At 27.5% G+C, this 16641-nt stretch overlaps 1 protein-coding gene across 10 annotated transcripts in view; it reads right to left on the bottom strand.

Annotated features, from left to right (window-relative positions):
* Ogdh (oxoglutarate dehydrogenase Nc73EF) overlaps positions 1–16641 on the bottom strand; it is a 156308-nt gene that overhangs the window by 39997 nt on the left and 99670 nt on the right. For 6 of the 10 annotated variants that reach the window (XM_075377602.1, XM_075377597.1, XM_075377595.1 and 3 more), the window contains exons 4-9: positions 12432–12534; positions 9193–9255; positions 5036–5291; positions 3270–3504; positions 2145–2324; positions 425–605 (exon numbers count right to left, since the gene is read on the bottom strand). In XM_075377602.1, the coding sequence (XP_075233717.1) occupies positions 425–605; positions 2145–2324; positions 3270–3504; positions 5036–5291; positions 9193–9255; positions 12432–12534 (1018 nt within the window). The remainder of the gene's footprint in view (positions 1–424; positions 606–2144; positions 2325–3269; positions 3505–5035; positions 5292–9192; positions 9256–12431; positions 12535–16641) is intronic. The other 4 variants (XM_075377600.1, XM_075377599.1, XM_075377605.1 and 1 more) reach the window with 2 other exon arrangements.

Below are 16641 nucleotides of genomic sequence, written 5' to 3'. Positions count from 1 at the left end.
TATAGCAGGATTAAATAGAATAATAATAGATCATATGTAAAAATTGTTCTTGCATTATATAATTAGTATTAGGAGCAAAATATGTTATTTATATGATGATTTCAAATAGTTTTCATAGGATAATAGAAAAAAACAAATAATACGAACAGAATAACAGCTATTTAATGATGATATTAATTATCTACGTACTTTTCTGTGCATAATGGTGAAACTTTCATAAAAATCTCTTTTTTTTTTGGCTGTATTATAGAATTCTTAACAAAGATGTGCATTTTGTATTGAAATTATTTAAATCTTCTCTGTCTGTGGACTGTGGTCAGGGCATTTAAATCCTCCGGTGCAGAAGGGTTAATATCAATTATAATTTTTTAATATTATTTTAAAGAATAATAACAGTTAAGTGAAAGTATAATTTTAAACATACCGGTGCAGTAAGGAGACGAACGTGAATGTCGTGGATCTGTCGTGAAACCAATTTGGTTATTGACAACAATATGAACAGTACCATGAGTTGTATAATCTGGTAAGTCAGAAAGATGGAATGTTTCAAATACAACTCCTTGACCACAGAATGCAGCATCACCATGTAACAAGATAGACATAACCTGAAAAATGAATCAAATAAACCAAATAACAACAAACTGAAGCACTAGTACAGGAGATGACCTGCACAGAAAAATATAAGTTTCTTCCTTAATGAGTGTACAGCTTCCCTCACAAATAAACAATAAGCCTTGTCCTGCTTTTAATTGTACAGGATACAACAATATTTAAATTACTTGTTATGCATTTTACAAACTATGAATTCATATCCAAACCTATACATGAAAGCAGGAATTTATTTTAACTTTTTTTTTGACACAAAATGAAGGTTCATTATTAGTGCCCAAAAGCAATGATTCTGAAATAAATAAAATAATTTTATAACAAAATATGCTAAGTATAATGGATATATAAACTAAATAACAGAAAAATAAAATTAACAAACAAACTGCACAATAACATAAGAAAAAGTAAAGCATAATATAAAATACTGAAAAAAGATATTACAATAAATATTAGATAACTGAATATAGATGGAACAGTACCTTTAAGAGGTAAGATATTCAATAACATCCTCATTTGTTTCCTAGAAAATCTTGGACGTTAGCTGCTTTCTTTTCCTGTTTAGCCTCCGGTAACTACCGTTTAGATAATACTTCAGAGGATGAATGAGGATGATATGTATGAGTGTAAATGAAGTGTAGTCTTGTACATTTTCAGTTCGACCATTCCTGAGATGTGTGGTTAATTGAAACCCAACCATCAAAGAACACCGGTATTCACGATCTAGCATTCAAATCCATGTAAAAATAACTGGCTTTACTAGGACTTGAACGTTGGAACTCTCGGCTTCCAAATCAGCTGATTTGGGAAGACACGTTCACCACTAGACCAACCCGGTGGGTCCACGATGTTAGCTGCTAATTTAAATTTAGTTAACTAATCTTGTCCAAGTAACTGATATATATATATAAGTATCATACGCCCACATTTTATTGATTATCTACACATTTATGAGTATAGTACGGTTTAATTTGCACTTTCATTTCATTTTATATAAAATTAGTTCTTTACCAACACAGGGAAGTTAAGAAATCAAGCAAAATATTTGTCTTTTATCTTTCTTTTTTGAAAAAAAAGAAAAATTTTTATATTTTTTATTTGTAAAGTGTCATAATGATAACCATTATAGGTAAGCTGAGAAAAATCACAACTCACTCCCAAAAACAACTTAGCCATTTACAAAGACAATATAATTCCAAGGAGTGAAGGTAATTTCTGTTGCCTTCTTCATTGAGACAAATGGTGTTGCATATCTGCATATCAATTCCATTGAAATACTAGAGATATTCAGCCCTAGACACCTGATCTCAGTCACTTACTCTCGACTGCATAATAAAAATTTTTGCTCTCAGATAAAGCACCAGTGACAGATAAACTCTTGTGTCTCGTTCTTTATATGTCACATGAATAAGACTGCATAAACAACAAATTAATGAACATCATTTTGTTTTATATATATTGTTTCAACAGAGTAGAAGAATGATTTTTCTCTTTCTTATTTTATTAAAATAAAAGTAACAGTAAAATAATACAATCACCTTCTTTCCTTCACCGTCACCGCGGTAGAACTGTTCAGCTCGGGTTTTTCCTTGAACGACAGGATCAACAGCTTCAAGGTGCGATGGGTTTGCAACAACAGCAAGTCGGATATTTTTATTTGTAACACGATTTAATCTTTCAATATAAGTACCCAAGTGGTATTTGACATCACCAGAACCCTATAATGAAGCAAAAACTAAATATTATAAATAATCTAACAAATATAAACTTTAACAAAATTTTGGAATTAACATTTTACTGAATTTTAATTCAACCTACAGGAATATTTATAACAGAACTGAAAGAATCTGAACATCAACTGGATAAATATGTATTACGAAAATCAGCTTCACCTTATAAGCATCTCAGCTCTAGAGTGGTCTTTTTGTACTTTTTATACTGAACAGTTTAAATATATGCTGAAAAAATTACTTTTCTTTCAGATAATAAAACGCCAACTAAATAAGAGTTCATAACAAAAATCCTTGCTCATCTCTGAAATTTTATAATTTGTTCAATTTATAATAGTTCTTGCTTTAATAACAGAATTTTGAGAAAGACTGTCTTAAGATTATTAAAGGGAACTGTTATTGAACGGGTTGTTTGAGGTTTAATATAATCATTAACACTAGGAAGTTTTTATAAAATCTTCTTTCTTGATTAGGATTGAAAAATTTATGGTAGAACAGTAAATTTTAAATTAAACTGGTTTAGTGTCCAAACCTCATAACAGAAACAGGATGATATATACCAAGCTTCTTTTAAACTATTTTTGTAGCTGGGACTAAAGAATCTTAATGCGTATAATTGGATACTGAATTTAAAAAAAAAAATACTACTTTCACACTAACATGTAAGCGATTCCAAATTGCAATCACTTCACTCAAAATAACTTCCTGGGTATTGGTTTGGTATGTCACTTTGACAATAGGTAAAACAATATAACCTGAACAAGTCTTCAAGTAATTGTCCTGTATAAGATAATGTAATAAACAATTACCTAGAAGGTAAACTGAATCTGAATTGATGATTTATCTTTCCCATTTCTATAAAGAAAAAATTACATAACAATGAAGAATTGCGTAAAATAAAACCATTTATTTTAAAACTTAAAAAATTCTTACATCATCAGCAGCTTCAAGTGCAGCAAATTGTGTGAATATTTGTTCTAAAGGTTTACGACAAACATTAGCTAAAACATTTAGACGTCCCCTGTGTGGCATACCCATTACAATCGATTCGACTCCGAGTTCAGTTGATTTATCAATAACTTGTTTCATTGCCGGAATTAAAATTTCACAACCTTCAAGACCAAATCGTTTTTCACTTGACCACTTACGGGCTAAGAATGCTTCAAATCTGTAAAATATTAATAAAAATTAGAAACTTAATGATGTTTTTGATTTATTAAAACAAAGCATATTACAAAAAACAAAAAAACATTTATCAGTGTGAATTAAATTTACCCTTTTGAGATAATTTTGAGATACCAGACCAGAAGATCCACATCTTCATCATCTTGACCAATTCTGACCAAAATTAATGGTATCAATGCCCCACATAGAGAAATCATCATATTCATCCAAACCTGTCTGTCCAGTCTTGTACAACAACCAAAAATACACTAAAATACATACATCCTCCAGAATTTTTCAATGCTGTAATTGTGTTTTTTGGTGGGAGGGGAGTCATGAAATGTCATGACCTGCAAAAAACACATCAAGAAATATTTAACTGATAAGCATAATTTTCAATATATAGTACACTGTACATATAAGAAAAAAAAAAAAGGTTTGACCAGTAACAAAACATTAGCCTCACTTATATCAAAATATGCTAATACATACTGTGATGCTTTCTTATTATACACTGGAAAGGGGTTTGTTTGACACCTCTTTTCAATATATAATAAGCCTAGATGAATAATGTCTGGTTTAAAATGATCTAAAACAAACGAGATGGTCTATAGCAATATGGTTTGCCTCTATGAATTTTGCTTAGAGGTAAACTCATATTTTTAGCACAAGAGAAAAATCACAAAACCAATGGTTGTTTATAATTAATCTCATCCTTGGACCTAATTTGACCAGATGTTACTACACAACTGTCAGAAATAATGGTATCACAAGAATTTATAAAATCATAAATAAAGATCTGAAATACAAAAATCATCAATCTACAGCTCAAAAGCATGTTTTCAATTCTACTTTAATCACAACCAGCAAAAAGAGATGTTATTATATCTATTACATGACAACATGAGAATGTTTACTGTAAATAACTCCTGATGAAATTATAATGACTGTATTTAGTAATGATACTTCTATTGGGTTGAAAGGTTTGATTGATTTTGGTGGTCAATTTATTCCAATTTCGATTGATGGTGAATAATATGTAGGTAAGACACACCAGTTCAGTTCAATATGAAAAGTGCCCGGAATAAAAATGTCTACTACTATCACAACACAATTAAAAGTAAATTACATGCCTGTTCACTTTTTCTTGATTGATTTCAAAACGTGTTTTGCAAAAACAGTTTTTATAATTTAAAAAAGAAAATCTCAAAAATGAATTACGATTAGTGTACAAATAGTAGTTCACTGATTATTTCAGTGTTTTGAATATTACAGTAGCAAGAATTATATATTTTGCAATGTAAATAATTAGATATTTTTTAAATGTTATTACACCTTTTTTCATTTAATAAATGTACTTTTAAGATTACATGTTCTTAAACTTGATTTTGATAAACAAATACACTGGTAACAAATAAGGTTTTTTTAATTAAGTGATCTGAGGATATCATTTCAATGAGCAAAAATTGATGCATCAGTTAAATGTTAGGTATAAAAATGCATTTAAAAGCTGGTGATAAATATACTATACACACCCAGTTGCACGAGTTAGCCGAGCAAGTAGTAATCTCTTTTGTGAATTATCCATTTCCATAATTCCTGGCGTTTCTAATTTTTGACGAATCCAATTGCACTGTTCTAAGGAATTAATAAACATGAATTCGACACCAATGTGTCGGCAATAAGCAGTTTCAAGTCGACGTAAAATTTCTCTAAGTGTTAAAGCTTTGTCTTTGCCACCAATAAATGTTGTAGAGGGTAATTTGAATGTCCGATCCATATCAGCTTCATCTGAATATTAATGAAAAAAAGAATAATCTAAATGAGTGAAAATCAATTAAATTATTGTACAAAAATCTAATGTAACTATACTTCATTTTTAAAATTATTTTGTATAAAACAAAAATAAAATAATACGTTTAAAAAAATTATAATTCATTCCTTACATCTGAGATGATCTTCAGCCATTAGGTTACAATAGAGTGGAGAGAAGAAGGAGGGAGGGAAAGAGAGAACATGTATGATTTTTAATAATACCGTTAAAATTTAAAAAAAATACTATGCTGCACACTGGATAATAAATCTATAAATATTCTAACAGATAACTAAAAATAAATTAGAAAAATTCATTTCTTAGGCAGCATAGTGAACAGTAAGTACCATTAATTTTTCAAGATGGTTTTGAATTGCGATATTCCCTACCATGATTCAGGATAATATATCCAGTATATTACTACATTTCATTTTCCACAGAAAATTTCAGATTAAAAATATCGTAAGTAAAGTAGAGAAGCTGTAATCTGTCTTGTGGATGGTGGTGATGTTCAGACACAGTTGCGTGTTGACAATTCTAATTTCCCCCCACATCATGACCATCAAAACTTCTGGCTAATGCCGAATAAAGATACTATTTGCCCTTGTCAACAAATTCATACATGTTCTCCGTCTACATGAGATATGCACACCAGAATACGATAAGTTTGTATAAACATCTAAAAAATGATGTTAATAACTTCTGTTTGCTAACTGTTTGCTGAGAAAAGTGGCCATGAAGCAAACATTTCTTATTTTTACAGTTTACTTTTAATTGAAACCCAACCACCAAAGAACACCAGTATCCATGATCTAGCAATCAAATCTGTATAAAAATAACTGACCTTACTAGGACTTGAATGCTGGAACTCTCGACTTCCAAATCAGCTGATTTGGGAAGACGCATACACCACTAGACCAACCCGGTGGGTTAACAATTATTCTCAAAACTAAAAATCTTTCTTTTTTGGGACCAGATATGCAGAAAAATAAAATCATGTAGATAAATTTCTTCTTTTACAGAAAAATGAACCACAGTAAGGATACATCCTACTAAAAAAATGTTACTAGACTGGTGATCAGTACCCTATTTCATTACTGAAAACAAAGTGAGTGATTGAGTTATCTACATATAAAAGTGAGAATAATAATATAGAACAGATTACAGTGTTTCTATTATAACCGCTCACAATATCAACAACATTAAGCAATGAAAACCAACTTATCTTATTATGCCTCTTGACTCCATTAAGTTTGCTGAAAATAATGACCTCGATTTACTACTTAAATTTTTTACTACATTAGTGTTTACAACTTTGTTGATTGGTATTCAGAATTACATAGTAATGATTTATTACATCTAATTGCACAGTATTCTGTTTTTTCAAGAAATTATTGTAAGAAAAGGTTAACATAAGCTTCGTGAAAGGAGTGCTTATTTTATTTCACCATACAATCTGTAAGTTAGTGGCCTTAATTCTGATCACTAAGATGAATCACTTAAATAAGAAGAATACTGATTTCCAAATGGTTGAAGACCAATGCTGTATAGAATTTTTAATTTAAAATGAAACAAAATACATACAAATATAAATTTTTCTTACACAAAGACAACAAAGTAAAGTTACAATAGTTTTTGGTTAAGATATAATAAATTGCTAATGATAAAATTTAATAATAAAAATCGGAGAAGTCTGAGTATTTATGTTAGAACATGAAGCAAAACATTATTTTTTAATAACAGAGCAAGAAAAGATATAAAAATAAGTTTTACCAACACCGTCGATTAGAACTGCATCTTTTCCCACTTCAATCCCCATGAATGAATGAAATAGATAAGTGATACTAGATAAGACATGAATGGACAAACAGATACATAAATGCAACTTAAAAAAGAAAACATACATAAACAACATATAAGATGCAAAGCACACAGACCGAAAAACTAAAAAAAAAACAAATGGGGATAAAATAAAATAGCCATTATTATAACAAGCAAATAAAACAAATTATGTAATAGTAATAACTTATCTATACTACATACCAGGAGAACAGCAGTTGTAAACACTATACTAGAGAGGACATATCATTCAGTTACTAGTTAGTAAACTGGCTCCAGTGGTTAAAAGGATAATAATTATAAAATTAATTTTTAAGATAAAACGTTCTAGGATAAATCGAGCCTAAAAGTGTTTTTATCAGTGAGAGATAATCACTATGATGTGCTGCACAGCACACCGGCCTAATTGGCACTGTGCTGTTAGATTACACAGCAATATCTGCTGGATTACTCTAATTAACACTATGCTGCACATTGCATAAAAAAAAATCTATAAATATTCACCTGTTCACTATCACATCCACTGGAATGTTTATATTCTCAGCAACATTTGTTTATTTTGACATTTCTCTGCCATAAATATTTTCCTTGGAATATTAAAAAAATAAAAAAAAAAAACTAGTTTTTCAATATACAATATGGTGTAATAAATTAATATCATAATTTTAAAAAAATTAATCAATCCTTTAAGATTACAGAAAGGAAAGATTTTTATTAGGAAGCCCCATATCAAATAATAAACAACATGAGAAGAAAATATCTTCAATAAAATGATCCTTAATGTACTATTAGCAACAATTACTATTTACATTTATATTAAAACTATATAGGACTATGGATAAAATATTTTTTATTAAGGACTGCTCCTCTTTGGATGATTAATTTCCAGCCGAAATATAATTAAAATAGTTTTTTAATTAATGCATTACTTATATAAAAAAAATTCTTAACGACATGCAGGTGAACAGGAAATTTATCCAGTAAATTGCCAATATTTGGAAAATGCATGCCAAGAGGATGCGTACCATGCTTTAATTTAAGTAACATGGAGAAAAAGATTCTAAAACCATAATGCAATGTTTTCACTTCTAGCACATTTAAAATGCGAGATGATTTTATCTAAACTTTTATCAAAGCAAATTCTACACGGAGATAATAAAAGCATAAAGAAATGACTAACTCACACTCATATGTACAGAATAGCCATTTCAGATGGAAAATTGATGAAACAATTATTAAAATTTACAAAGTCATTCATGCTATTTAACGTTTGTGAATTAGCTAATGAGACATGAGAAAGGTAAAACTGATGACTGTTCTGTGCTGATAGTCTGCACAGTTACTGATCTGTTACTTACATAGTTACTGATTTTTTACTTTCCAGTAGAACATTATTGAATGTGTCACTTACGGCCTGCTTACTACATATTAAATCGGGTGACAGTTTTGATTCTACAAATTAAAATAAAACAGCTTAACAAACTGTAAAGTATCCCAAAAATACTTTTAATAAAGAATGACGTAAAAGAATGAAACAAACACTTATATGTGTATATAATAGTGAACAGTACTTTGAAGTGATAAGATCTAAAAATTCTAACAAATGTGGAAAATTTTCATTAACTACTTTAAGAATTAATCAGATAACCTCTGTATAATTAATGCAACGAGCATTTGTTTTCAAGTATTATAATTCCACAGACTTATTCACAGTTTATACAGATTCATGAAGCGAATCCATTTTTCTAGTTGAAAATACAGAAAATAGTAAATAATATTTGAATGAAAAACTTTGGCTGCATTGCAAAGCATCAATAAGTTGGATATATCTAAATAATTTTTTTGCACTATGCTGATCCATATATATAAATATTATCTCATCTGACTACATAATTTAGAAAAAATTCTTTCAATATTCAGTAATAAAATTGTATAAGCATAAAAAATATGAATACAATTATTAATGGCCACATACTTCAGTACTGCTGGCAGTACCTAATTTTGTAGTAATTATGTAAGTAAATATATTATATTACATACGTTCCATCATGCTGGCGACCTTTTGTTGAAGCTGTTGCGAATAAGTTCCACCTCTCATTTTGCCTAAAAAAAAATACTGCTAGAAGTCTTTAAAAAAAAAACAAATCAAAAAGATAAAAATTTAAAAAAAGTTACATGCATTGCATTATAAAGCAAATCATTCATGGAGTTCAATATTATTAAAGAAAACAAGTAAAAGTACTATGTTAAACTGATTAAAATTTATAAGTTTAAAAATTAAAAAAAACCCACAAAAGAGCAATTTACACAAGGACAGAAGGAAAATGATAAAATACAGTCCTCTTTTGTAATAAAAATCTCAACAAATTTCTTTAAGTGAAAAATTATATTACATGAATATAAAGATATCTCCTAAACCAAAACTTCTCTATTAGTTGAGAGTATAAACCAGTAAGCTACTTCATATCACACCAAATGGAATTTGAGAAGGTGATGTAGTTAACACCAAACATTCCATCCAGTGAATAGGTATGTATCCAAAACAGTTGGCTTGGCTCGGGAGTCATCTATTAGGGTAAAAATTTTAAACACTGTCTGAATTGAATACGAACCTGCAATCAAGTGAATTAGAAAGCCGATGTTCTAAAACTGAATTGTTATTCCAAATAAATTCTTGGATATAATAAAAACCCTATCTAGAATATAAGTTATTTATAACTTAATAAATTAATAATTATTTATTTATAATAAATAATTTTCTAGAAATTCCTTTAAATCTGATTCAAAATAAGACTCATGGACTGTATTTATCATTAACACAAAGAAAAAAATGATAAATGAATGTTATGATGAGATTAATTAAGCGACTTTAATTTTCTTTTAAGTAAGCAAAGAATTTAATATAAATAAAATTATTTGAAAACAAGCAGAAAATATAGACATGTTGAAAATTGAGCAAAAAAATCCACATGGCTTTAAATAAATGAAGACTAATGCTCTAGTTATAATTTCTGTTCTTAATATAAAAAATAAAAATAAATAATTTCACATTTAAAGACTTTCTTCCAGTAATAAGTTTAAAATTACTATTTTCCTTTAAATAAACAAAATCAAAATGAATTATTCAATTAATTTTTAATCTAGATTAGTATATGAAAATAAGAATCTTTTATGTGGGGGGGGGGGGGGAGCCCATTAGTTTTTTATTTATAAATTTGCATTCATTGAAAAGAACATAGCATTATTCTTGTAAGTAATTATAACTAATGGACCACCAAATACCTATAATTACCATATTATAATTATAATTTTAATGTGAACACATAAGCATAATTTGACCACCAATATTTTGTCCCAGCTGAACTAAAAATCAGGAACATCTGTACAAGCTACTGGATTAATACATCAAAATGAAAATGTCACAAACCCACTTAAAAAAGAATTTCTTTATTGGGAATCACTTTGGTTTCCAATACCAAAATTTTTTCTGAAAATTAGGCAAAGCACACTCCTCTCTCTAGTGTAACTTGAAAACAACTATAAAAAATTATATACAATTAAAAAAAAAGTGTGTATATATAAAAAATGTGCAAAAAAATCAAGAGAATGCAAACATAATAGTATGATGTCTGCATGCATCTACGCATGCTAACACAAATGGAATGACTCAAGAATCATGCTAACAATATACACACAACAATAACTATTTACATTTGTTTTAAATTAATTTCTATAAATAAAGAATTACCTTATAATCTGAAGGTAAGTAATCTTGTACTGAAGTAACTGAACTATCGAGTGAAGTTTAGAAAAAAAATTAAAATACAAAAACAAAATTACATTTAAATAATTTCATTTTTACGATAAAATTTTGAATTAAAACAATTATAAGAACCTATTTAAAGAAACAACATGAGAGAAAACATTTATTTACTGACAAAGTACTACTATGATGAAGAGTAAATAAGGGTTCTGCAGATGAAGCAATAATTTTACAGAGCATTTTTCCCGTATGTCTCCTGCCTGCAATCACAGTGTGTCTACTGTTCATGGGATAGCTGAGTCCATACAACGCACAAAGATACCTGTTATGTGTAGAATACTGTCATCATACGTTAGAAATATGACGATAAATAAAAAAAATACTGTTGCTAACTTGAGAAACTGTGACTTCTACACGTGATTTTTTTTCACAAAAAATTTCAAATCACACATGAATCACAAAGACGCGTTGCAGTAACAAGCCATACCAACCACTATAATTTATCATAGATCTTAGGTGGGATTTTAGGTGGTTGTGTCATAATTTTCTGAATGTCTTTAAATTTGTAATAAAGTAAATTAATTAAATGATTTAACTACTTGATGTAATATTGAACAAATGATGTACAACCAAATTTTTCTTTTAATATGTACACTGTCGATTATCGATTATAACAAGTAGTATACTGTAATTTTAATTACATTTTAGTTTACATTGCAGTCACATGTTACTAATTATGTAGGTCAGTGTCTTAGATAAGGTCTTAATAAGGAATAGTGTATTAATAAGGGAAAATATCACTTCTTATTTTTGTTATGTACACTCTTTTTTAAACATCCAATGCAGCCAAACATTTATCAGTCGATGCAAGTCTTAAGTTTTAAAGTAAGAAGTACAATTCTGGTGTACTTTTCACTTTCAACATTTCGCTGTCACCATGTTCTACAATTTATTTTGTTGTTACCTTCATTATCATTTTTTTTAATGTTTCCAGATCTTCCTCTTCCTTGCAAAACATCAGTAATAATGAATTTTTCATTCGACTCACTAGTAATGGTTATCTTTTCAAACATAACACAAAAATAAAGAACTATTCATCCCAGTTTAAAGGATTGTATCTGTTACATTTCTTTAACAATATTTCAGCATCTTTAACACATCTTCTGTTAATCTTCGGTTGAAATCATCTTCTTAAAACAAATATAAATGGCTTCAATTTTTAAATCTTTCCATGCTTTTGGAGTCATGCAATTGTAATCTAACAACTAGCGTTTTTCTTAATGTTTTGCAAATATGGCTTCTAATTATAATGTGCATTTTGAATTAATTGGATACACATTTCCAGATATTCTAAATCACCAGGATTTCACTATAAAAAAACCAAAAAAGGCCTAGATATCAATGACAACCACTACAAATAATGAAATCAGACATATATTATCAAGAACAAAAGTGCTAACTTATATTATAAAAAAGGACATGCAGTTGAAAATTAAAATAAAACAGTATCACTCACCAAAAGAATAATGACTATAAAGTAACTCTGGTGGATGTCGATCATCTAAATCGGCGCTTGAAATTCCGAGCGGATCCAACTTGGCTATGTGATGCCCTCTGATCTGTATATCAAGCGCGATTAACTTAACCACTAAATATTACATTAAATTTATTTTATAAAAAATAAAATGCAAGAAAGCATAAAAAATCTCACAAACACACACATACTAATGTAAATGTTAATTCACATCAAAATTTCATTTTCTAATGTTAGTAAAAAAAAATCCTGTAATTTTAAACATTTAACAGATACTATGAAAGCTTTTAAACTGCACATAAATACGATACACCTTTAAAGGATTTCTGTTTTTACTTTTTTTTCTGTAAAATGTGTAATTTTTTATTTGGGCACAATGTGTCTAAGCAAGGGAGATATCTGTTATTAAACGTATATCATCATGCAAGAACTCTGAACTAAAATTTTAGTTTTCAATTGATTCTGAATGTTTTCATGGAATAATTTTCAATGGAATCTTTGAGGTGGGGACAGATAATGTTAACATACCTTTAGAAATATTTTTACATCTTTTAAGCAAGTTTTATAAATAAAACAAATATACATTTAAAACAATATTTAACTAGAAATTTAACATATTAAAATTTAGAATGTAAAACTATTAAATCAAGAATAGCCTGAAAATTAAGTGTAATGGAAAAAACCACCTTTCATATAATATTCAAAAAATATATTAGTACAAGTATGTAACCCCAATGTGAAGCAAAGCTCATACTACATTAGTACAGAATAAGTATGAGAAGTAATAAATATAATTATTTCACAGTACAACCATATTCATTTGTATATATATCAATTTAACTTTCTAGATGGTAAGAGTAAATGGAAATTGTTCTATTTTTTCTACCCTTAACAATCAACTCGGTGACTGTCAACTAATTTTTCATTACTTTTGTCAAAGTATAATCTTATAAAAGAAATCCTCAAGTTTAGAAGTAATAAAAAACGTTATATAAATTTTATTTTCTCAAACTAAATGGAACAAATAAAAACCACTGTCTTTTATTATTAATACAGTTGTTTTACTAAAACAAATTTAATTAAGAGTTTCATAACCTTGGTTTTTCAAATAACATTTAAAAAATCATGGACATAAATTCAATGAAATGGCTTTTTTACATGCAACAGCAATCTGGGGAAGATTCCAATGTTCAATTGTGTATCAATAAATTTCAATACTTAAGACGATACTGCCACATTTACGTGTTTATAACTTGATAATAATTTATTTATTGAAATTTTTATCATATAAAAACTTTGAACCCGGTATGAGCATAATTTTCTTAATTACAGTGCATATATTTATATACAATGCATTTTATATAATGTTTTTACATAATAACATTTAACTATAAATCTTATGCTAATTGTACATTTATTACACAACAAAATGATACCACATCAATATAATGCCTGATATTCATTGAGTAAAACAAAAAATGTTATCTCAAATTTAACCTACCACAATCAAAATTAATATAAAATATAACAAAAACTTTGTATAACTACAGCAATTAAAAAAAAAATAAAAGAATCAGTTAAAAGTTACAGGCAGGGCAGCCTCTGAAAGATTATCTCATAAACAACTTTCTATTATAATTCTAGCAACTCAACATTAAATAATTAGCCTTTTATTAAAGATTTTAAAAAATTTCATCATGAGATTTATAAAAAGAAATGATAAATTAAAAATGTTAAAGGAAGGAAATACAGATAAAAAATAAAATACTATCAAATAAACTTCTCCAAATATTTACCCAAATTATTAAATAATATTAGCACAAGATGACTACCAAAATAAATTGCAGATGGCTGGAATGGAAACTTTTAGGTCAAAGAAGCGTAAACAGTGTAAAACATGTGTGGAGAGGATATAAGATTTTATTTTTCTGTTCTATTCAAATTCCACAACCCCATGAAATGACCTGTGCACATTATTTTGGGAAAAACTGTTGTACATAAATGGATGATCGTCACTTTTTTTATGATTGTATACCGAATTAAGTAAATTTCTAATTATTCACATTACATAAAGTATGCAAATTACAGAAAAAAATTCATAAAAACAAACTTGTGAGAAATTAAATTATTTAAAAAAAGTCAATGAAGGCACTTTTGTATCATTTACAGTTTCTATACAGGAGAGGTTAAATATGAAAATTGTACATGAAGATCACAATTACCAACTTTAAAAATGTTTCACATCCATGCCATTTCATAAACAAAAATAGTGGTGTCTTTAATAAAAATTAATTGGAAATGACTGATGCTGTAATTGCTCCAATAACATGCAAAACAAACATATTTTTTCTAACAGAAAATACAGTGAAAAAAATTATGAAAATTCAATTTGGTGAGATTAATCATTATGCTAATCACACATGTTTCTCATTTAGTTTTAATTTAAGTTATCAACAATGTAAACTGTAAAGCGGAATTAATTTTTTTTTTAGCCCCCCTCCCTTAAAAAACAAAGTTCTATCACTGATAAAGAGGGCAATAAAAAAAAATTTTAAAAATATTCTAATAAATTTTTTGACTACTTTTTTATTATAAAAAAGGCACATTTTAGTATATAATTTCATTAACATGATCATCTTTATTAAACATAAATTGAAGTAACCAAATACTAGAACTAAAGGAAACAAAAATTTAAAGGGTCACTACGTATTTTTAACAAAATATCCAAAAATAAAAAATTCTAATTACATATCTACATATTACTAGTTGTGATTACGGTTCTCGAATAGGACAATATTACTTATAATAGATTATTAATTTATTCTAACATCCATCATTGTACAAACCTCAATAAATTTTGATACTTTAAGAAAAAAACTTTCAGGTGTTAATTATAAGCATAAATTGGTTCTGTATCTAAAGGTAGCAATATTAAACTAGTTCTGTTATTTTACATCACTCGCATAATAAACATAAGCTAATACAAATTAAAATGTTCTATTATTACAGACAAAATATTTATTTTATCATTACCAAAATTATTGAATTCATTTGAGGAATTTTATTCCCCATAATCTTTTACAATTAGAAGAAACAAACACATTTTTGGTAATCTGCAGAAAAAATATCATATAAAACATTTATGCATGATCAAAGTAATTAAAAAACACTCTTAAATCATATCCAGTTATAATAAAATAAATATACAAAAAACTATTCATACATAAATAATTACAATGAAAATTAAAAATAAAAGAATAAATAACTGCTTTTCGCCGATTTGCTTTGAAGTCAGAAGCATCCAGTTTCAATCGATAGTTAAGTTTCCTCTGTTATGTTAACACTGATTTTATATAAGTTGAAGCAAATAATATAAAAAATGTTTTAGATTAAAAACTAAATAGAATAAAATATTTTGTATGTATAAAAACACACGCACACATAAAAATGTTACAAATAAATCTCACAGGAAAAATCATTCAAAAAAATGTACTTCATAAACTAAAATATAAGAAAAAATAATTCTTTTCAATAAATAAATAAAAACCCAATCAAATGAAGAAAAATGCACCTGAAGATTTATTCTTTTATTCTACTACCAAACGAACAAGAATAACTTTTATATAATATTGAAGAAAATAAATCCCATTTTTAATTAAAAATACTAAATAAAGAAAGACAACATTTCCAAATAAATCATTTAAAAAATATAGTATATGCAAACCTATTAATAATAAAATTTCCTATACAATAAAATTAATTTTAAAACAAAACTGTTTTCTCTAATCAGCTATTACATAAGAAACATTTATTTATATTACAAATGGAAAATGAATATAAACCCATGAAAATTCATACATCAGTGATCAATGTGGAGTCATCATCTTGTTAAGAATGAATACAACAATGACAGATAATGAAATCTTCAATGAGCAATGTTAGTACTCATAATTAAAAGGCTTCAAAATTTTTTTAAAGATGTAATATATTTAAGGTATAATCAATAATAATTAAAGTGTATTAAATATAATAATTTATAAGACTGGATTATTAAGCAACTTTTCAAAATGAAAAAGAAACTAAATCACCTTATATATAAATAATGCAAAAACTGTGAGTGACAATATTTTAATGGATGTACTGAATCACAAAAGGCTGTATCCCAATGGCAGTTCAGCAACAGATCTTGTTT

The sequence above is a fragment of the Lycorma delicatula genome, chromosome 10, assembly GCF_047948215.1.
Source record: "Lycorma delicatula isolate Av1 chromosome 10, ASM4794821v1, whole genome shotgun sequence".
Taxonomy (NCBI): domain Eukaryota; kingdom Metazoa; phylum Arthropoda; class Insecta; order Hemiptera; family Fulgoridae; genus Lycorma; species Lycorma delicatula.
This window is presented reverse-complemented; position numbering and strand designations above follow the sequence as displayed.